The sequence below is a fragment of the Heterodontus francisci genome, chromosome 2, assembly GCF_036365525.1.
Source record: "Heterodontus francisci isolate sHetFra1 chromosome 2, sHetFra1.hap1, whole genome shotgun sequence".
Lineage (NCBI taxonomy): Eukaryota > Metazoa > Chordata > Chondrichthyes > Heterodontiformes > Heterodontidae > Heterodontus > Heterodontus francisci.
Window position 1 is genome coordinate 39,682,125 of NC_090372.1, and position 23,944 is coordinate 39,706,068.

The following is a 23,944-nucleotide window of genomic DNA, read 5'->3' on the forward strand; positions in this document are numbered from 1 at the left end:
AGACCCAGTAGATGCTCCATTGGGGTGATTTCCAACTGGCAGCTGCCCATTTCTTGTGTAAAAAAATAACATGCAGCTGGCAGTTGAAAATCTGGTGAGGCTTTAGGGGACACCTCAACCACCCCTTGGATGCCCAAGCTTCCCCATCCCTGCCCAGGCTTGGCCTGCCAGCCTGCTTAGCACAAGAGTCAACCAATTTCTCACCAACCCACACTGAGCAAGCTACTTGTTTGATACCCACAGCTCACTCATTACATTCAAATGAGGCCCAAACTTGGAACTGGTTCAGACCTTCGGATGCTGACTTTGGAATTGGAACAAAGCTATTTCCCCGACTTTGTTTTCACTAGTTTTATACTCAGATTCCAGCAGAATCAGCCAAAACAGCATCAAAGATCAGGGAATTTAAAATGTCCGAAACCACTTGCGTTCTTGCTTTCCATGATTCAGTTCACCCGAATCAGACCCAACCCACAAAACTGGTCAGGCCCCCAGGTGGAAACTGTGAAATTCTGCCGATTGTGCTGGTGTGGGAAGGCTGGTCAAATTGTGCTTATTTTCTTCGGCACACAGGCACAAGTCGGCAACTTTTAAAAGTTTTTCAGGCCAAAAATTATTTCCTTTGCTAAGAAACTGACTAGTGAACACCAATGAAGCTAGTTTAGGATAGTTTTTCAAAGTCATGTTCAGTGTTCTTAAATCAGGTTACTCACAGGTTAAGGATTGGACACCGTTTTAAAAATTCTTATCTTTGGTGATAAACCCATTTTCAGCCGTATTAATAAAACTGCACCAGGTTACCACTCTGCAATACATCAAGGAGCACTTTTTTAAATGGAAAAAAAAGAGAACAAACTACATTCAATTACACTACCTGATTGTTCTGGTTCATGGAAGATTTTATGTTTGTGATTATGCGAATGAATTTTAACAGAAAGTTGAAATGTAGCCTAACCAGCAAGATTTCAAGCCCATCTTGGGTGCACTTTTCTGCAGTCCCCATATTATGTATTTATCAGGAACAACTTTTCACAGTGTATCCTGAACTCATGATTGTTGGTAACATTACACTCACCTATTGTGCCAATTTTTGTTTGATAGCCTAAGAAAATACTGAAGAAGGTAAAAGTTTCAATCTGTTACCTGAGGTAGTATTGTTTTTTTTTGCAAATTTCAACTATCAATTATTCTTAAATATAAAGAATATCAAGTTATTTAAACACCGTTTCGGCAGATCCCACCTCTAAGCTATCCTCTAAAATATGCATAGTGTCAGTATCTGAGCAGGTGGCTGTGAGTGTGAGAGCGAGTAACATCACTTGCTGCAGCTCCACCTCTTTCTTTTCTACCACTGCCTGGTGTGGTGGCAGTTCTTCAATGCCTTAAAGGAGAAAGGCAGAAGGGTAGGGTTGCGGTGAGGCTTTTGGGTGGTGGAAAGCAAGAGATACATGTTTACACTAGCTGTAGCTTGTAAATCAGAAGGGTTTGTCGAATGAAGGGGAAGTGGGATGTGAGAAGGAGGATTCGGTATGAGCATACCCTCATATCTGATCATTTCAAACCTGCCTCTGGGCATGTCCTCCAGTAATGGCAAGCACCATCTCCTCCATGGGAGAAAGGACATGCAGCAATGCCTGCCCCTTGCCAGTTAGGTGCTGCTGCTGCCTCCTGTTATCTTCCATCTTGTCTTGCAAGAGAGACGGAAGTGTGTCAATGAGTGTGGTGCAATTTGTTTGGGTGAGGTGACTATCATGGTTAAATAGCTGGTGATGTGGGTGTGAGGCTTGCAGCACTGCTAAATGTGTGCGGGTGTGATGAAGCTATGAATGTGAGGTAGGAGTCGTGATTAATTGAGATTGTTGGTCGGTGAGTGATGGGCATGTGATAAATTGAGCAGTGTCTGACACTAGTGTTTCAGTTGGTAGGAGATGGCATTTGACAGTTCATTCACTGATCTTGATCACTCTTGTGAGGTCATTGAACTTGCAATACTGCGTCCAAGTCCTCAAGGCTAGATGCTGGTATTTGACTGCATGGCTATCTGGTCCCATTCACTGCCTTTGCAGTGTCTGCCTTATGAAGCCCTGTGGATAGAGGACCTCTCCTCCTTTCCACCTCCTTTACCAAGGACTCCAGTGGTAATCCTTCTTGCAGGTCAGACTCTGCCCCAGCCACTTCCAGTACCTACTCCTGCCAGAATTAACCCCCGTTCAGAGGTGAAGGCTGGCTTTAAGTGGTGCTAGCCTCGCGCAAACTTGGGCTCGCTGCTGAGGCTTGCAGTCATTTAACAGCGTGTTTAGCGCTGGTTCGCACACTACAATAATTTAAATGAGCAGGCAGCAGACATTGTTGCAGGGGAAAATATTTCCAGTTTTCATTCTTTGTTATTTTGTTTGAGTTCAGTAATTTCTAGTTTAATCTCACAATGTTTGTGACTAGAGCTTAGTACATCCACACCCAGCTGCATCCAATTGACAAAAATGCCACTGTGCCAGTGACCATGTATGTCTGACTTGCAATGCTATTACATTAGTTAGCAGATGTTTTTAAGATTAAAAGTTTATAAACTGCAAAGCAAAATGTGTTCCAAAATTAAATGGGACATTGTTGATATAAAATTGTAGTTTATGAATTGGATCCACAATTTAGCAGATGGGAGAGGTGGATGAGGCAGTAACAATTTGAAAGAAATGTGTAAAATTTAAAATGTGCTGCCTATGTAGAAAACATTTGGATGCACTTCAATTCCACAACACTCTATAAATTAATAAATTATATTGTGGGGGCTGCCAAGTTGGTTGTAACTGTTGTTACGACCAGTTAAGAAAGGGGTCTAGGGTTCCCTCTCAGTCTTCACCTGGTCTTATCGTAACAGGGTTTTATTTTAAACACAGTGTTTTTAGCTCCCACTTGGTGAATCCTTGTTCACCACTTTCTAATTATAAGGTAAATAAACCAGCACAAACAGGTTTTCTTAGGTTTAAAGAAGAAAAGTTAAAATTTATTAAACTTGAATTTAAACTCTAATTCGGTTGACGCCTACAGATATACAATGCATCTACGCTAGCATGCATACACAATACACATATGCAAATAGTGACAGAAAAGAGTACAAGAAAAATAAAGTAGAAAAATTAGAGGCAATGTCTGAAGAGTTTTTGTTAGGGTTCTTGGAGCTCACTGTAGAGTCCTTGATTGTAAGTAGAAATTGCTTTTCGTTGGGGCCCAGTATTCCTCTTAAATCTTGTTCTCTGTAGGAGATTTTTCTCTGTTGGGGGTCATGTATCTTCAGTGGATTCAAAGGCTTGTGAGAAAGAGATAGGAGTAGACAAGAGAGATCTTCGCAGTCCAGGAGCAAACAGTCTTTCTGAGCCCAAACTCTCTGTGGCCAGTTCAAAAGAAAACAGCCAGCTGGTTATGTGACAAGCTGGTCTAAACAGGCCTGGCCGTTGTGGATTGTATCCTCCTTAGCAGGCCCTGGAATGCACTTCCTCACCTTCGATGTCTGTTTGTATGTAAATGTTTTTTTCCAGCCATGGCTGATCTGTTTAACAAGTCATTTACTCGCTCCAACAACAGCAAAAAATCAATGTTCATGACAAAACCAATGTGCCTCATTCTTGGCAGGTGGGGGTCTGCATGACACTGTGCACTTATATTTGTTTTTAATTGATCCATTATATTTGTCTTTAACTGCTCCTTCCCTGTAGAATGTTGAAGAAACACCTGGATGTTATGCTAAATGGGAGAAAGCAAATCTGTATATTTTTCCCACTTTGTGGGAAGGCATTGGATATGAAATGGTAAGTAAATTGCCAATGAAGAGTGACATTTTAAAATATTTGTATGTTTGGTCATATGGGGTTACACTTTTTTATTCTGCTAATTTTTTTTGTTAATTTCAATGTTCTTAACCAACAATTGGGTTTTGGAACTGCAATCTTGCGAGAGCAACACTTACCCTGGAGTTTAATTTGTCAGCACCATTCAAGGTTTCCACTGGTATTTATAATTGGCTCATTCCTACTTTGTATAAAACAAATGTAGTATCTTTTTAAAAATGGTCCTCAAAGCAAAGACATGTAAATGTATTAAGTATTCATGCATTAATATTTGCACAGCATTTTTAAGCCATGGTGATCATAAGGAATAGTAAGTGTGGTTTTAACAGCAATAGCTTGTGTCTTGCACTGGAGTTCCTGAAAGACACAATCAAATCAATAATTGAGACCTAGTCAGTTGATGAAATGTACGTGGATTTTCAGGAGAACTTTGATCAGATCCCTTTTGGGTTTTTGAAATCCGTAAAGGTGCTTGGAATAATATTAGATTACAAACTGGTAGGAAGTGATGATGATGAGAGAGCAGTATTTTGTCATGGGGTAGATCCCCTTGTTCATATTAGGGGTGCGAGTATTCTCAATTTAAGGTGATCCATGAAATATTAAACATGCACAATAGTCAGGCATTAGGAACTGAAAAAGACTACTTTCATTTTGTAAATATTTAAGACTAAAATCTGGCCACTTATTAGGAATTTTGGTCTTGATTCAATAACTCTTATACTTACCAAAGTTTTATTGCAGCAAAATATCACATTAAATAAGTATAGAACTGTATGCTGCTAATATTCAGTGCAGATCCCGTACATGTTATAATTGACAGAAGTGTTATAGTAAACTTCAAAAATGTATGTGTATTAAATTTGAAGTTCTTTTAAACATTGTCATTGTGTTTACTTGTTGACAGCAGATTAACATCTGATTAAATTTGAAGTCCCCATTCATGTCTTAAAATCTCTTGATGCCCTTGCTACACCCTACCTCTGTAACCTCTTCCAGAGTTGCTTCCCCTCCCATGCCCTTCATTCTTCCTACTTTGCTAACCCAGTCCCACATGCCCCCACTCCCCCTCCCCACCCCAACCACCCGTTCTGGATACTATCCGATGACTTGCCATTTTGTTTCTCTTACTATTTGCTTATTAAGGGACTTGCGCTTTGAAAGCATTGTTAAATACAGGTTGTTGGTGATGGTGGCTGCACGGAATGCTCAACTGGAGCTTCTGCCATTAGCACAGAAAAACTCAAATCCAAGGTCTCTAGCTGGTCACAACATCTGATGTCACAAGTTTAAACTATTGCACTTTATTCAATTTATTCAAACTCGTGGAGCTTCTTTAAAGAACAGTGTACTCTAAGCAGAAAGGTTTTGTGTGCTTTTGAGAGATATTGGAGTAGATGTTCATCCTCACCATCTGTGTGGTAATCAGGCGAAGTGGATCGCCTGTCCTTATTCAACCCAATTTCTCACTGATTTCTATCTATGTCCTTGGGCAGGACAGTGCTGTTGTGTACTGCATTAATCTAAGATTTATGCAATGTTAAGCTAGGTTTCAAGCGACTTAGACTGATCCTTTTAATTATGTTATTGTGAGAACAATTTAACTTGCTTAAGAATTAAGATCATTGTGATTGAGCCTTTATTCAATATTCTTGTATTTTATAAGTGCATTGACAAAGCATTAAGATATAACTGAGGAAATAGTTGGGTTGGGTGTTTCAAATTTTGCACTGAAAAGAAGCATGTATATTTTTGAACAGCAAGCTTCAGTTGAGTTTTAAGATTCACTTTGCTATAAAGAGTCATGCCTCTTCATTTGGTCTTGTTTTCTGTAGGCTTGCTGATCAGGGGCACACTATTGTCGGTGTGGAAATATCTGAAATCGCAATAAAACAATTTTTCACAGAACAGAATCTGTCCTACATTCAGGAACCTGTACCAGGGATGCCAGGTGCTGATGTATTTAAGGTGAGGTGGTGATAGCTGTTTGTCGACAGTCTTTTACATTCATGTGATTTGTAATACTTTTACATGTTATATGGCTAGAAATTTCTTTCAATTAAGTTCATCCCTTAGGCAAATTCATAGTTGGTATGTGATTTTGCCTATAGGTTAAATATAAAGCACGTGAAAGTTTCCAAATAGTGTTTCTTTAATTAATGTTTTTCAAACCCAGACAATTTCAAGTACCATAAATAGCTGGTCTGACATCCAGTTTCTTATTATCATGTATAAAGAGAAACCAGGGGCAGTAATTTTAGGCCCATTCGGGGTGAGTACAGAGGCGTGCTGGCGCGAAAATTAGTGCCATCGGCTGGCGTCACTGTTCTGGCCGCAGGCAATTTTGCTCAGGAAAGGTGAGGGCAGGACCTGGCAAACTGCCCAATTTGGATAAGTGGCCAATTCATCTTGTTAACAAGCTTCTTGTCAGCTCTTCAAGGGCCAGTTTGAAATTTTGGTGGGTATGCACAGGCTACACAATGGATCAAGAACAGTCCAGGTTCAAGGAGGCAGCAACATAGCGAGGAGCCAGTCATGGTGCGCCATTCTATTAGGTGGGTCCATAAAAAGCAGCACGGCTGAGGGGGGCACCCAGCCACTGGCACACAGGTGGGAATTGGGTGAGGAGAGTTAGCAGAGCGAGTGGTCTGTGCACGCTCAAACAATGGAGGAGGTCATGACCCTCAGGGACTTTGGGGGGTGCGGTGTCCAGTAATTATGGTAATTGAAGCTGAGTGCAAGCAAGGCATGAGTGGGACATGGGATTAAGGTTTTCAGAGATTAGGTCGAGTAGCAATGAGGATCAACATCCTCAGCAGTAGATGTAGAGCCCCAGGCATGAGGACGGCAGAGGAGAGGAACGAGGAGCAGGAATGCAAAAGAGGCCAAACCCACAGCATCATGTGTACCGCTGAAGAAGAAGCTACCTGGACATGTCGGACAACCAGTGCCGCAGGAGACAGCTCCTACCTAGGCAGATGGTCACTGCGATTTGTGCCCTTATTGCAGAAGATCTCACACCCCACAGCGCTGCTCTCCATGCCTTGCCAGTAGGCCTCAAAGTCACTGTGGCCTTGAATTTCTTCACCTCTGGCTCCTTCCAAGGATCAGCAGCAGACCTTGGTGGCATCTCGCCAGTGGCAACACACCATTGCATCTCACAGGTCACTGATGCCCTGTTTACGAGAGCTGGGTAGCACATACAATTCCATACAGATGAGGCCTTGCAGACACAAAAGGTAATGGGATTCGTCTCCATCACTGGATTCCCGCAGGTACAGGGCTCATTGATTGCACCCATGTGGCCATCAAGGCATCAAGTGAGCAGCCATTGAGATTCACAGCTCTTCATACCCCCTCAAAGTTCGTGGATGGATTCCAGAGGACAAGGGATATCCCTTGAAGTGATTGCTACTCACCCTTTTATGGGATCCTGAGATGGAGCCACATAGGCAGTACAACGGAAGCCATCTGCTCACAAGGACCACCATTGAGCAGGCTATCGGGCTTCTGAAGATGTAGTTCTGGTGCCTTGACTGATTAGGTGGCACTCTGCAGTACACTTCTGCAAAGGTCTCGTGCATTGTGGTGGTCTGCTGCACTCTCCATAACATGGCCTTCCAGAGAAGTGTGGACCTTGAAGAGGGTCAGGCACTAGTGCAACACAGCTCATCAGAGGGTGAGGAGGAAGGTGCTGAGCAGAGAGGTGCCCAGGTGGTGCAGGGAGATGGCCGGGCTAGTGCAGGACTCAAAGGTGTCTTCAGGATGGCGTCAACACCAGGAAACATCTAATCAAGGCATGTTTCACCTGAACGCTTTTTGGGATACATTACCCTTCCAGGGTAATTTGAGTTATGCCCGTTCATAAGTTTGTGCGATATACAGCGAGAAATGATCTGATCAGGATAACCATTATCACGCAGGAATTGGAAGGATAATGTATCCCAGAAATTTGAGCAATAGGTGAAGCTAGCTATTTCACGCTGCTACTATGCAGTAGCAACACATGTGATGTTCGCCACGAACAGGATGCTGCCGTCAAACCAAAAAGGACGTTCTGCCTATCACACAAGTAAGTAATATGATATATGAATTTCAATGCCAATGTGATGCTAGGTCTGTAGGCCGTACATCCCAAAGATTAGCAGATCGTATCAAACAACATGTCCCTTCCACTGTTCACAATGGGCAAGGGACAGGTTGTGCCGAACCAGCCCACGCTTGCAAAACTCAAAACACATTGTCCAACACTAGATGTGATTCCGCAATTGGACAACATTTGCTAAATAAGCCTCAGTGCGCTAAAAATTACGCTGACAACCAATTTAAGATTGTCATCGGGCTCGCAGTACAGCGCATTTGCGTGTACTGGAAGCTATATATATTAGTACATTGGGCCCTGTTCTTTGCAGACAGAAAGAACATGTACGCACATTGTGCCTGTTTCAGCTAAACAAAATAAGTGACAGGCAGTCCCTAGAGCCATGCTTTGACCAATCAGAGTCAAGCTGCCTGGTTTAAATTTCAAACAGGGCTTGGCTGTTAACTGTTCGTCACCATGGGCTGGTGCATTCTCCATGGCAACGCCTCTGCCAATCAGAGTCCACTTGCCAACCAAACAGCACTCTCTTCTCATACAGTATAACATTGTTGCTTTCCCTTACATTGGGATTCTTGCGGATTGTCCTGATGAGTGTAAGACAAAAAGCTTCGACAATATGTCTCTATTTTCAGCATTACTCAAATACAGGATTATTCCTGGAATAGTATTGAGTCCATCCGATGTAAATGTGCCTTTTAAACACAGGAGAAAGCAGTTCTCAATTAGACTATATTATTTTATGACTTTAAACAAGTCAGAAGACAAGACTGTTGACAAAATTTGGATTTATATTCCTAAGCCTGCTTTTACATGTGGACAGCTTTTGTAGCTTTTCCCAGAGTGAGAAGTTTTGATTTTGTTGAAGTCTTTGGTGAAAGAATAACTAGAAATCCTGTATTTAAAAAAGTACTCTTGCAATAAGTATACGCATTTGACTGCAAATGTTTGCGGGCCTCTGCTGATATAAAATAAAAGTTACAACTCCAAAGGGGATGTAGGAACAGAGAGACCTGGGGGTATATGTGCACAAATTGTTGAAGGTGGCAGGGCAGGTTGAGAAAGTGGTTAAAAAGGCATATGGGACCCTGGGCTTTATAAATAGAAGCATAGAGTACAAGAGTAAGGAGTTTGTGATGAAGCTTTATAAAACAAATCTTTGAAGAAGTCATGCAAGGGTAGACAAGGGTAATGTAGTAGATTTAATATATTTGGATTTCCAAAAAGCCTTCGATAAGGACCACATAGTAGGCTCATGAATAAGTTAAGAACACATGGAGTTAAGAGACAGGTCGCATATGGATAGCAAGCTGGCTACAAACAAAGCAGAGAGTAGGGCTTAAATGTAGTTACTTAGATTGGGAAGTGGTGTTCCACAAGGATTGGTGCTGTGACCAGTGTTGTTCACATAAAGAATTTGAACACAGGAATCAGAAGTACAGTCAGGTCCCAAATCCATGACCTCTACCATCTAGAAGGGCAAGGGCAGCAGGTGCATGGAAACATCACCACCTCCAAGATCCCCTCCAAGTCACACACAATCTGAATTGGAAATGTATCGCCATTCCTTCAATACTCAAAGTCCTGGTACTCCATACCTAACAAGACTGTGGGAGTTAAAGGCCTGCTACCCGACCAAAACCCGACAGGACCCGACGACATGTGTCGGGGTCGGGTTGGGTTGCACTTCCAGGTCCGGCATTCGGGCACAGGTCGGGTCGGACACGCTGCATCACAGGTAAGTGGCTCCACTGTTAATGTAATTTTTTGACTAGGAAGATGGTTTTGTTAGTTATTTTAAGCTTGTGCAGATCAGCAACAAAGTGAAAAATGGAAGGTAAGTTAACTGACGGTCAGGTTGGGCGTGGGAAAAAATGAAAGGACTCGGGCTGGGTCGGGCTCGGGTCAGATGTGGTTCTGTCGGGCTCGGGTCGGGTTTTTATTTTGCAGACCCGAACAGGCCTTTAATGGGAGTACCTTCACCACACACAGTTCAAGAAGGCTGCTTATCACCACCTTCTCAAGGGCAATTAGGGATGAGCAATTAATGCTAGCCTTGCCAGCAACACCAACATTCCACGAGCAAATAAAAAAAAATTCAAGATTTGTGGCTGATATCAAATTGGAGGGTGTTGTTACTATAGAGAAATACTGTGACAAAATACAGAAAGACATTAATAAACTTGCAGAATTGGTGTGTAATTGGCAAATGGACTTCAATATTATTATTGAAAATAAATATTTATTTAACATTTTATTACATTAATACATTACATTACCTTTATTACATTATCACAATTTAAGTACCTGGGAAGCACCTTGTCAAAAGATGGTTGCTGTCATAAAGAAATCAGAACTAAAATAGCAATGGCAAAGAGTGCATTCTCCAAACATAAAGAATTGCTCAGGATAGGAATGAGTAGAGATCTTAAGAAAAGAAGACTTTGATTTGGAGTGTCCTGTTGTATGGGGCTGAAGCGTGGACCTTGAGAAAAGCAGACATTCAAGACTAGAAATTTGTCAAATGTGGTTCTGGAGACGGATGGAGTGGGTCACTTGGAGAGACCACAAGAGCAATAATGAGAAGTTTTCAGGACGAGGATAGGTCGGTAGTAAATATCATCAAGAAAAGGCAACAAGGTTGGATTAACCATATTCTAAGGCATGAGAATTTGCAGAAGAAGGTGATTTAAGGAAGATTAGAGGGATGTAGACCAAGATTGAGAAGGAGAATGATGATGTCAGACAATTTGAAATTTAAAATGGGAGGCTCCTACAAGCAAATGAAGAGGAAAGCGCAAGACCGCAAGGCGTGGAGAAATGAGGAGAGGACCTGCCCTCGTGCAGATCACTATAACATGATATTAAAGGCACTATATAAATGCAAGCTCATGTTGTTGTAAAGTAGATAACTGCAAAGTAATATATTTTGGTTGGAAAAATAATGAGGCTACATTCTCTTTGGAAGATAAGTGTCTAAATAGGGTCGAGGAACAGGGATCTGGGAATACAGATACAGAGATCACTAAAAGTGGTGATGTAGTTTAATAAGGCTATATAAAGAGCGAACAAACCACTTGGGTTCATTTCTAAAGGGATAGAATTGAAAAGCAGAAAAGTTATGTTAAACTTATATTGAACCTTCGTTAGACCACACTTGAAGTACTGTGAATAGTTCTGGTTTCCATCGTATAAAAAAGACATAGAGCCACTGGAGAAGCTGCAAAAAAGATTTACTAGAATGATACCAGAACTGAGCTGTTCTACCAGTCAGCAAAGATTGGACAGGCTGGGGCTGTTTCATAGAATCATAGAATGGTTACAGCACAGAATAAGGCCATTCAGCCTATCCTGTCCATGCCGGCTCTCTGCAAGCGCAACTCAGCTCGTCCCACGCCGCCTTCCTTTCGCCATAACCCTGCAATTTTTTTCTCTTCAGATAATTGTCCACTTCCCTTCTGGAAGCCACGATTGAATCTGCCTCCACCACACTCTCAGGCAGTGCATTCCAGAAAGTTACCATTCACTGTATAAAATAAGTTTTTCCTCATGTTGCCTTTGGTTCTTTTGCCATTCACCTTAAATCAGTATACTCTAGTTCTTGGCCTTTCTGCCAATGGGAACAGTTTCTCTATCTGCTCTGTCCAGACCCTTCATGATTTTGAATACCTCTACGAAATCTCCTTTCACCTTCTTTTCTGTAAGGAGAACTGTCCCAACTTCTCTTAGCTATCTATCTAACAGAAGTCCCTCATTCGTAGAAATATTCTCCTAAATCTTTTCTGCACCCTCCCCAATGCCTTCACATCCAGAATTGGACACAATACTCCAGTTGAGGCCATAGCAGTGTTTTATGAGGTTTTGCTATAATTTCCTTCTTTTGTACTCTGTGCTTCTATTTTAAAGCCCAGGATCTGTATCCCTTATTAACACTTTCTCAACCTGCCCTGCCACTTTCAACAATTTGTGTACATATACCCTCAGGTCCCTTTGCTCCTTCACCCACTTCAGAAATATATCCTTCATTTTATATTGCCTCTCCACATTGTTCCTACCAAAATGCATCACTTCACACTTTTCTAAATTAAATTTCATCTTCCACTTTCCGCCCATACCATCAGTCTGCCTTTATTCTCTTGAAGTCTAGCACTAACTTCCTCACAGTTCAGAATACTTCCAAATTTGGTGTCATCAGCAAATTTTGAAATTGTGACCTGTACACCCAAGTCTAGGCCATTAATATAGATCAAGAAAAGAAGTGGTCCTACTACTGACTCCTGGGGAACCACACTAGATAACTTCTTCCAGTCCTAAAAACAATTGTTCATCACTACTTTCTGTTTCCTGTCACTCAGCCAACTTCGTATCCATGTTGTCATTCACCCTTTTATTCCATGGGCTCTAAATTTTCTGACAAACTTGTTATGTGACACTTCATCAAACACTTGATTATCCATGTACATCACATTAAGCACATTACCCTCATCAACCCTCACGGTTACATCATCAACTAGGTTATTTAAACATGATTTGCTTTTAACAAATTCATGCTGGCTTTCCTGAATCAAGCCACATTTGTCCAAGTGACTGTTAATTTTTCCCCTGATTATTGTTTCTAAAAGCTTTCACCCAACGAGGTTAAACTGACTGGCTTGTATTTGCTGGGTTTATTCTTATATCCCTTATTTGAACAAGGGTATAGCATTTGCAGTTCTCCAATCCTCTGGCACTACACCCATATCTAAGGAGGATTGGAGGATTATTCCAGTGCTTCTGCAATTTCCACCCTCTTTGCTCAGTCTCCTCGGATGCATTTAATCTGATCCTGGTAACGTATCAACTTTAAGTATAGCCAGCATTTCTATTACCTCCTCTTTAGCAATTTTTAGCCTATCATGTGTCTCAACTACCTCCTCTTTCACTATGACTTTGGCAGCATCTTCTTCCTTGGTAAAGACAGATGCAAAGTACACATTTATTACCTCAGTATGCTCTCTGCCTCCATTCATAAATCCCCTTTATGGTTCCTAATCACCCCCACCACTCTCCTTTTATGACACTTTTACATTTTATAAACCTATAAAGACTTGTGTATTCCCTTTTATGTTGACTGCCAGTCTCTTCTCATACCCTCTCTTTGCTTCTTATATTAGTTTTTTTCACTGCCCCTTTGAACTTTCTATATTCAGCCTGTTTCTCATCAGAACCAGATCCTGCAAGCCCCTTCCTCGTTGTGCCGGTAACATACTCATCTAGACAATTCTCCTGAACACACTCTATAAACTCTGCCCCCTCTCTGCCCTTTACACTAGTACAATCCCAGTCTATGTTGTGATAATGGGAGATTTTAATTATCCTTACTGTATAGATTTTTTAACTCTCTGTAATTTCCCTGCAAATTTGTTCCTCTGTATCTTTCCCACTAGTTGGTGGCCTATAGTATACAGCCAGTACTGTAATGATACCTCTGTTGTTTCTTAACTCTAACCAAATAGATTCTGTCCTTGACCCCTTGAGGACATAATCTCTCCAGCGCTGTAATATTCTGCTTAATGAATACTTCCATCCCTCCTCCTTTCCTTCCTTCGCTATCTTTCCTGAACACCTTGTATCCAGGAATATTTTAGGACCCAGTCCTGTCTTTTGTGAGCCAGGTCTCCGTTATCGCCACATCATATTTCCTGGTGTCCATCTGCACCTGCAATGCACCAATCTTATTTACTATCCTCTGTGCGTTCACATGCATGCACTGTAAACCTAATTTAGGCCTTATTGCATTCTGTCTTACTCTGACCCCATCTAATGCCTTACTATTTCTTACTCTAGTGCTATCTGTATCTGCCAATACTTTGTGCAGCTTATTTCACCTCTCTAATGTTACGTCCTGGTTCCTTTCCCGCTGCCAAGTTAGTTTAAACCTTTCCCAGTAACACTAGCAAACTGCCCCACATGGACATTGTTACCGGCTCTGTTGAAGTGCAACACATCAGGCCTGTGCATCCCACCTCCTCCATAACCGGTCCCAATGTCCCTGAAATCTATTCCCTCTCTCGTACACCTTCTCTCCAGCCATGCATTCATCCATTCTATCCTCCTATTTCTGTACTTTGGAAAAGAGAAGGCTCAGGGGTGACTTAATGGAGGACTTCAAGATTATGCAAGAGTTTGATATGATAGCTGTAGAGATGATATTTCCACTTGTTGGCGAGACGAAAACTAAATATGATAGTACTCAAGTCCAGTAGGGAATTCGGGAGAAATTTCTTTATCCAGAGATTGAGTAGAATGTGGAAATGGCAACCACAGGGAATATTTGAGGCAAATGGCATATGTGCATTCAAGGAGAAGCTAGATAAGCACATGCCAGAGAAAGGAATAGATGGGTATGTTGATGGGGTTAGATAAAGAGGGATGGAATGAGGCTCATGTGGAGCATAAAACAGTGGCAGGGACTTGGTGAGCCGAATGGCCTGTTTCTGTGTTGTAGATGACTAACCATGCAAGTTACTGATGCTCTCCTCCCCGTTGCTATCCATAACTATGCAGCTGTTCAACTCCAGGAATGTGTAGGGTTTCTTGCAGACAGTCAACCATTCTTATGTTCTCCCAAATGCCTCCTCTCCCTAATTTCTCCCCTCTATCTCCACTATTTTCCTGATTCTGGGGGCTGATCACCCAGAAACTTCTCATGCTCTTGAATGAGTGTGGAAAAGTTTTTTCTTGAGCCCAGCGATGTTCTGCTTAATATGCTCTGCTCTCTGACATCTGATATAAATATAAGTCCCTTGGATACTTCATCATTCTAAGTTGACTATCTTCTGACATACCACACACATCCGGAAGATTCCCTGACTCTGAATTTCTAGCATTACCAACGCTACTGAAAAGAAAATGTTTACTTACCAACTTTATCTGAGCTCAGACTCCAAAGGAATGCCACGTGTTGACCTATTTCACCAGTCTGTTTGTCATTCCGCATCCTGCTACTATCCTCACTGTTTATAACATTCCCAAGTTTAGTGTTATCCGCAGATTTTGAAATTATGCCCTGTATTCCAAAGTGCAGGTTATTAATATATATCAGTGAGCTGTGGTCCTAATATTTGATGCTTGGGGGACACTGCTGTATACTTCATGGCCAGTGACCTACTTATAGTTCACTGACAGTTAACTGCCAGCTGACCTGCACTTTTTAAGTTAATAAACTAACTTTCAGTTTAATGTAAACACAATTTCTAATTACCAACCTATTACTTACCACTGAATTTCCACTCTCACCAAATTCCCATTATGAAGTCTCATTCTGTTTGTAGTTCAGTCAGTTGACAGGTCACTCCGCTGTGCCTTGCGATCTTGTAGATATGTTCTGTCATAAATACCTTTCAGATACAAACTAGTTTCATCTGGTCAGTCAACTCCCAGCTACATGATATCTAATCAACGCTTAGTCAATGACCTACTTACGATTGGCTGACCAAAGATTTTTACCACTCCTTTCCAGCTCGATCCATGTGTCCATGTTTGCTGATTGCTCCATGATGTTCTATGTATTATCTAGGAAAGTAAGTGTTGTTTGAACCTAAAACAAGTCTGAAACTACTTCTGACCTGGCCCTTCTAAATAGCATTTGTCTAAACACTCATTCATTTCAAACTATTGCAAGAATCAATCTCTCACTCACTCTTCACTATAACTGCTTTACTCATCAAAATGCCTGTTGCGGGTAATTACATTTTTCTCTGAAAAGTTGAATAAAGATCAAACAATTCAGTGATTTAACCCCTCAAATGTAAACATTTTATTACAGATTAAGAAGAAATTTGTTTTATTTTTATGGACTTTTGAATAACAGTCTTCCTGTAAACCTGGATTGAATGAAAGAAAGGCCTGCATTTATTTAGCCCAGTATCATGTCTCAGGATTATCTCAAAAACATCTGAAATACATCTAATAAAATGCTCCTTATGTAGGTAAATACACGTGCTTCCAAGTTCCCCTCCAAAATGCACATTATCCCAACTTTGAGATATATTGCTATTCCTCATTGTCACTGGGTTAAAATCCTGGAACTCTCTATTTAACAATAACAACAAAAGTTGCATTTTTATATAGAACCTATCATGCAATTAAACATTCCAAGGTGCTTCACAGGAGCATTATCTAACAAAATTTGAAACCAAGCTACACAAGGCATTGGGACAGATGACTAAAAGCTTAGTCAAACAGGTATGTTTTAAGGAGTGTCTTAAAGGAGGGAAAAGGGGTACAGAGGCAGAGAGGTTAAGGGAGGGAATTTGAGAATTTAGGACCTAGGCAGCTGAAAGGGTAGCTGCCAATGATGGAGCAATTAAAACAGAGTATGGACAACAGGCCAAAATTGGAGGAGTGGAGAGATCTCTGAGTCTTATAGGGTTAGAGGAGGTTACTGAGATAAGGAGGGGCGAGAAAATGGAGGGATTTGAAAACAGTGGAGGATCCCCTATGGGCACCTGCACAATGATGACAGAAGTACCAGGCATCTCAGCTGCTTGCAGAGACAAGGAAGCAGGATGCCTTCACCTCATCCTCAGCTACAAGGGGAGCACCCCGTAGGAGTGGTCGTGAACGCAGGGTGCCATACCGTTAAATGTATTTTTGCATCACTCGGGTGATTTTTTTTGAGTTTGTCTGTTCCTTGTCTTATCCTTTCGAATACTATTATACCAACGAGCAGACTTGTGTGTTATCATTGCTTGATGTCAATAAGGCTATAGAGTGAAGGGCAGGTTTGGGGGTTTGCGAGGTGTTTAGGTTTCATGCGGCACCAAGGTCTGTGTTCGGGAGACTGTTGGCAGTGGAGATCTGAGTTTCAGTCAATGTAGGTATGGGATTATTCCATTGTGTGTGCTTACAGGATAATTTTTGTCTCTAATGAAAAGTGAGTGGTAGAGTTATCTATCATAAGGGTTGCGAGCCGCTCAGGTGAAATATTGCTCAATTATTGTAACCCGCCCCTGCCAGCCTGCCAATCGTCGTGACCCATGGGGTGACTTCACTGGACTTCCTCCAATGCCTAGGCACCAAACTGCTCTAGAGTGATCCCTTCATCATACCCTTCCTCCTCCTCTTCCTTCTCCCTATCCTCCTCTGAGGAAGAGCGGCATTCCAGGTCCTCTTCATCCAGCTCCAGACCTCTTCAAATTGTCATATTGACCACAGGACAAGACACCCTGGCTGACGTGTACTGGAGGGCACCACCCAACCAGTCAAGGCAACGGAAGTATATCTTCAAGATGCCAATAGTTTGTTCAATGCAGATCCGTGTTAATAGATGGTATTGGTTGTAGCGCCTCTCTGCATCCGTGCCTGGGTGCCAGATGGGCATGAGAAGCCATTTATTCATGGGATAAGCCTTATCCCCTAGGTGTTACCCACAAAATCTGGATGTTGGCCTGAAGATGTCCAGGACATGGGACCCTCAGAGGATAAAGCCATCATGACAGCTGCCCAGGAACCAAGCGTAGACCTGCAAGATGCACTTCCTGTGGTCACAGACCAGCTGGACATTCATTAAGTTGGCAGCCTTTTCTGTTCAAGAATCTGACTAGCGGGTGTGTGGGTGCCTTGATAATTAAGTGGGTACAATAAATGACCTGAGGGAATCCATCAATGACAGCAAACCCCCCAAGGCCCTCTATGCCTGCGCTGGCCCATCTGACTCAAAATGGATGTAGTCCCTGCACATTTGGAATATGCCATCCAGTTCTGCAGCTGATCCCTGGCATGGCCCAGATGCCTAAAAATTCAGCACCACAGTGACCTTGATGGCTGCAGGAAGGGGCCTGCCACGGGTACTACAAGGCCTCAGGTCATTGTGGACAAGAGCACAAATATCACAGACCAACTGCCTGGTTGCTAAATTTGCTGATGAGACAAAGATAGGTAGGAAAGTAACTTGTGAAGAGGACATAAAGGGGCTACAAAGGGATATAGATAGGTTAAGTGAGTGGGCAAAGACCTGGCAAATGCAGTATAACGTGGGAAAGTGGGAAATTGTCCACTTTGGCAGGAACAATTTTAAAAAAGCATATTATCTAAATGGTGAGAAATTGCAGAGCTCTGAGATGCAGAGGGATCTGGGTGTCCTAGTGCATGAATTGCAAAAGGTTTGTATGCGGGTACAGCATGTAATTAGGAAAGCTAATAGAATGTTGTTTATCGCGAGGGGAATTGAATACAAAAGTAGGGAGGTTATGCTTCAGCTATACAGGGCATTGGTGAGACCACATCTGGAATACTGTGTACAGTACTGGTCTCCTTATTGAAGGAAGGATGTAAATGCATTGGAGGCAGTACAGAGAAGGTTTACTAGACAAACACCTGGCATGGGCAGGCTGTCTTACGAGGAAATATTGGACAGGCTAGGCTTGTATCCACTCGAATTTAGAAGAGTAAGAGGCGACTTGATTGAAACATATAAGATCCTGAGAGGTCTTGACAGGGTGGATGTGGAAAGGATGTTTCCCCTTGTGGGAGAATCTAGAACTGGGGGTCACTGTTTAAAAATAAGGGGTCGCCCATTTAAGACAGAGATGAGGAGAATTTTTTTCTCTGAGGGTCGTGAGTCTTTGGAATTCTTTTCCTCAAAAGGCGATGGAAGCAGAGTCTTTGAATATTTTTAAGGCAGAGTTAGATAGATTCTTGATAAGCAAGGGGGTGGAAGGTTATCGGGGCTAGGTGGAAATGTGGAGTAATCCGTTCAGCCATGAACTTATTGAATGGCGGAGCAGGCTTGAAGGGCTGAGTGGCCTACTCCTGCTCCTAATTCGTATGTTGTGAACTGTTGGACTCCCCAACAAGCTCAGACACCAACAATGATTTATGATATACAATGGTGTGCCAGTTTTGAAATGGCCCCAGATAGATGTTTCATCTCTGGGGTCAGGGGGTGGGTGTGGGTGTGGGCAGGGGACTGATTGGGAAACCTTTACAGAACAAAGAAGACATAGGTAACTGATATATTTTACCTAATTTATCATGACTGCAAAATGCAGCACTTTTAAACCTAGCAGTGTATTCTGTTTCCATTGAAGGAACAACTAACAAAGCTCTGTATTACCCTGTACAAGCCAATCTTCTGTCACACTAGTGACTCCAAGGTTTTGACACAAACCAGCCTGCCCTTCACTTGAAGGGAAGCAACAGCAGTGGCAATAGGAGTCTGCGGAGGTGGGACATGGCATACAAGTTTAATAAGCTACAATCTGATATTTGCATCCTGCTTTCCATTTCAGAGTCCTGAAGGGCGGATATCTCTGTTTAGGGGCAATATATTTGACTTCTCAAGGTAAGAACAAGTGTTCCCATTTTCATTAAGTGTGTTCTTTACCACATTTTTCTCTGGTGTAAAGTTTTTCTTGACTCCAGATACATGAGCAGCCCATGTTTTTTTACCCACACTTAGGACCATCTACCTAGCTCCCTAAGCATTCTCCTCTTCCATCCCTCATCCTTCCACGCTCCCTGTCTCAATCCCTCCCCTCAATCCAGTCAATGCAATAATACCCTGTAACTTTTACTACTACTGTTCCCCCATCCCCCACCACTCTCAACACTTTAAGTTTCTTCATGTAATCACCTCCCTGAGTCTTTAAACTTTAAACCAGAAATAGAGGATAACCAAGGGGCTATGAGGAACTTAAGGTAAATAATATCAGCAGAAAAAAAGTATTGGAGAAAAATAAGGGTCTGAACACCGACAAATCCCCAGGACTTGATGGGCTACTTCCTAGGGTTCTAAAAGAGATAGCTGCAGGGATAGTGGATACTCTGGTTATGATTTTTCAAAATTGCCTAAATTCTGGAATGGTCCAAGCGGATTGGAAGTTACCAATTGTAACACAGCTATTCAAGAAAGGAAAGAAAGAGAAAACAGGTGGGTGTGGGCAGGGGACTGATTGGGAAACCTTTACAGAACAAAGAAGACATAGGTAACTGATATGCCAATTAGCCTGATATCATTTGTCAGGAAAATGCTATTAAGGAAGTCTGAACAATGCACTTTGAAAATCATAGTATGATCAGACAAAGTCAACATGGTTTTAAGAAAGGGAAATCCAATGGATATATTATACTTGGATTTCCAAAAGGCATTCAATTAGGTGTCACACAAAGGCTAATACACAAGATAAAGGTGCATGGAGTTGGGGGGTAACATCTTAGTATGGATAGAGGATTGGTTAATGGACAGGAAGCAGAGAGTAGGGATAAATGGGACATTTTCATGTTGGCAGGCTGTCACCAGTGGAGTGCCGCAAGGATCAATGTGGGGCCTCAGCTATCCACAATTTCTATTAATGACTTAAATGAAGAGACTGAGAGTAATGTATTTAAATTTGCTGACAACACAAAGCTAGGTGGGAATGTAAGCTGTGAGGAGGATACAAAGAGGCTGCACAAAGATATAGACAGGTTACATGAATGGGCAATGAGGTAGCAGATGGAGTATAATGTGGGAAGTGTGAGGTTATTCATTTTGGTAGTAAGAACAGAAAAGTAGAATATATTTTAAAAGGCATAAAACTTGTAAATGTTGACGTTCAGAAAGACTTGGGGTACTCGTACAAGGAACACAGAAAGTCATTATGCAGGTACCTCAAGCAATTAGGAAGGCAAATGGCATATTAGCCTTTATTGCAAAGGGATTGGAGTACAAGAATAAGGAAGTCTTGCTACAATTGTACAGGGCTTTGGTGAGACCACACCTGGAATACTGTGTGCAGTTTCGGTCTTAATATTTAAGGAAGGATATACTTACATTGGAGGCAGTACAACAAAGGTTCACTAGATTGGCACCTGGGATGAGAGGGTTGTCCTATGATGAGAGGCTGAGTAAATTAGGCTGATACCCTCTGGAGTATAGAAGAATGAGAGGTGATCTCACTGGAACATCAAGATTCTGAAGGGGCTTGACAGGGTAGGTTGTTTCCTACACTGAGAGGTTGTTTCCCCTGGCTGGGGAATCTAGAACATGGCGAGGGTGGGGAGGGGGGTGCACAGTCTCAGGATAAAGGACTGATCATTTAGGACTGAGATGAGGAGACATTTCTTCACTTCTTCACTCAAAGGATTGTGAATCTTTGGAATTCTCTACCCCAGAGGGCTGTGGATGCTCCATCATTCAGTACATTTAAGGTTGGGATCGACAGATTTTTGGTGTCTCAGAGAATCAAGGGATATGGAGAGCAGGCGGTAAAGTGAAGTTGAGGCAGAAGATCAGGCATGATCGTATTGAATGGTGGAACAGGCTGGAGGGGTCATATAGCCTACTCCTGCCCCTGTTTCTTACGTACTTTTGTTCTTACCTTATTCTTAAAAAGCCTATCCAAAACACTGTAAACCTCTCCAACCACTGTCCCATCCCAAAACTCTCATCTCTCACACCTTTGAAGCCATCGTCACCAGCAGCTCCATGTTTATCTTTACCATAGTTGCAAATTCAACTCCCTTTAGTCTAGCTTCCACCCCATTCACTGTACCTAGACCACCCTGATTAAGCCAATAATATACTTTATAGATGAAACCATAGCATATTATCCCTCTTTGTCTTCCTGCAATCCATTGAACATGGTCAACCATTCCATTTTTTTCCATCATCTCTCTTTGTTGGCTCACCTACATTTTTCTGCTCTTGTTTGGTTCCATTTCCTGTTGTCCTAACATAACCAACCCATTGCCACCCATGGCTTATCATTCTGCTCCCACGCATCAAACTAGGAACTTAAGGTTCTGCCCATGGCTCTGTCCTCTCCCTTACGTATAATTCCCTCAATGATGTTTAGCATTGCCATGGGATCAGTATCCAAATGTATGCTGTTAAGCTTCTACTATTTGATAACTATCTTAATCTCATCTTCACATGGATTAGATACTTCCAGTGATAGGCCAGTAACCAGACTTGAGTGCTTTAACTTTTGTAAAAAGACCCCTGGATGAAATAAAGATAGGTTTCAATGTAGATAAATGTAAATTACAAAACAAAGCATGCATGCAATGAAAGAATGTCTATTAACAAAGTTGGGAAAGAAGACTGAGAGAAGAAATGGTCTTGGCTTTTAACTTACTTGAGGAAATAAGTAACATAGATGCTAGCAGGTGACATTATGTTGACTGTCAATTTGTGTAAAAATTTGAGTAGGTATTTTTAAAGTGAGAAACATTTTTGTGTTTTTAATTCTATGATAGCTGAAATGTCTAATTATATTCGATGGTACAGTTGTTTGTAATCCACTCCCTTCTGCTTTTCTCATGGGTAGTTCAATTGCTGGGCAGTTTGATGGGATCTGGGACCGAGGTTCTCTGCAACCTCTCATCAGTTCTGACAGACAACGGTGAGCACTGTGTCATTTTCTGATTTCAATTACCATAGACTTAAATTAATTCGTTGGTAAGAATCTCAGTTAATGTGAGATATGCTGCTTTGTGTGGGATATTTTGTTTTGATTTTGAAATTGAAATAGATAATCTGTAAAGAATAGAAATTTTTATGTTTAGATTTTCCTTATCTGAGTGTATTTCATTCTGTAACTTGGACTGGGGGAGCAGCATGTGGTGATTCCCTCAGAATGTCACTGCTCTTTCCTCATAAAACAAACCCGCTCATTCCAGATATCAGTCTGGTAAACCTCCTCTGAACCCCTCCAATGCATTCACATCGTTCCTTAAATAAGGAGACTCAAACTGCACACAGTATTCGAGATGTGGTATCACCAATGCTCTGTATAACTGAAGCATAACATCCTTACTTTTATCTTCAATTCCTCTCGTAATAAAGGGTAGCATTCCATTAGCTTTCTTTATTTCCTGCTGTACCTGCATACTAACCTTTTGTGACTCATGCACTAGAAAACCTAGATCCCTTTGCACCTCGGAATTTTGCAGTCACTCTCCGTTTAAGAAATACTCTGCTTTTTTATTCTTCCTGCCAAAGTGAACAACTTCACATTTTCCCACATCATACTTCATCTGCCAGATTTTTGCCCGCTCACTCAACCTATCTATATCGGTTTTCAAGCTCCTTATGTCCTCTTCACAACATACTTTCCTGCCTATCTTTGTGTCATCTTCAAATTTAGCTACCATGCTATCGTTCCCCTCACAGAATCACAGAATAATACAGCACAGAAGAGGCCCTTTGGCCCATCGAGTCTGCACCGATGCATTAAAGACACCTGACCTGTCTACCTAATCCCATTTGCCAGCACTTGGCCCATAGCCTTGAATGTTATGACGTGTCAAGTGCTCATCCAGGTACTTTTTAAAGGATATGAGGCAACCCGCCTCTACCACCCTCCCAGGCAGGGCATTCCAGAACATCACCACCCTCTGGGTAAAAAAGTTCTTCTTCGAATCCCCCTTAAATCTCCCGTCCCTCACCTTAAACTTGTGTCCCCTAGTAACTGACCCTTCAACTAAGGGGAACATCTGCTCCCTATCCACCCTGTCCATGCCCCTCATAATCTTATACACCTCGATCAGGTCACCCCTCAGTCTTCTCTGCTCCAGTGAAAACAACCCAAGCCTATCCAGCCTCTCTTCATAGCTTAAATGTTCCATTCCAGGCACCATCCTGGTGAATCGCCTCTGCACCCCCTCCAGTGCAATCACATCCTTCCTATAATGTGGCGACCAGAATTGCACACAGTACTCCAGCTGTGGCCTTACCAAATTCTGTACAACTCCAATATGACCTCCTTGCTTTTGTAATCTATGCCTCGATTGATAAAGGCAAGTGTCCCATATGCCTTTTTCACCACCCTATTAACCTGCCCTTCTGCCTTCAGGGATCTATGGACAAACACGCCAAGGTCCCTTTGTTCCTCGGAACTTCCCAGTGTCAGGCCATTCATTGAATACTTCCATGTCACATTACTCCTTCCAAAGTGTATCACTTCACACTTTTCAGGGTTAAATTCCATCTGCCACTTTTCTGCCCATTTGACCATCCTGTCTATATCTTCCTGTA

General features: G+C 42.0%; 1 protein-coding gene across 1 annotated transcript in view; it reads left to right on the top strand.

Annotated features, from left to right (window-relative positions):
- LOC137383843 (probable thiopurine S-methyltransferase) overlaps positions 1 to 23,944 on the top strand; it is a 96,668-nt gene that overhangs the window by 25,007 nt on the left and 47,717 nt on the right. Inside the window, exons 3-6 of the mRNA XM_068057143.1 lie at positions 3,711 to 3,803; positions 5,678 to 5,810; positions 19,215 to 19,267; positions 22,236 to 22,310. Of these exons, the coding sequence (XP_067913244.1) occupies positions 3,711 to 3,803; positions 5,678 to 5,810; positions 19,215 to 19,267; positions 22,236 to 22,310 (354 nt within the window). The remainder of the gene's footprint in view (positions 1 to 3,710; positions 3,804 to 5,677; positions 5,811 to 19,214; positions 19,268 to 22,235; positions 22,311 to 23,944) is intronic.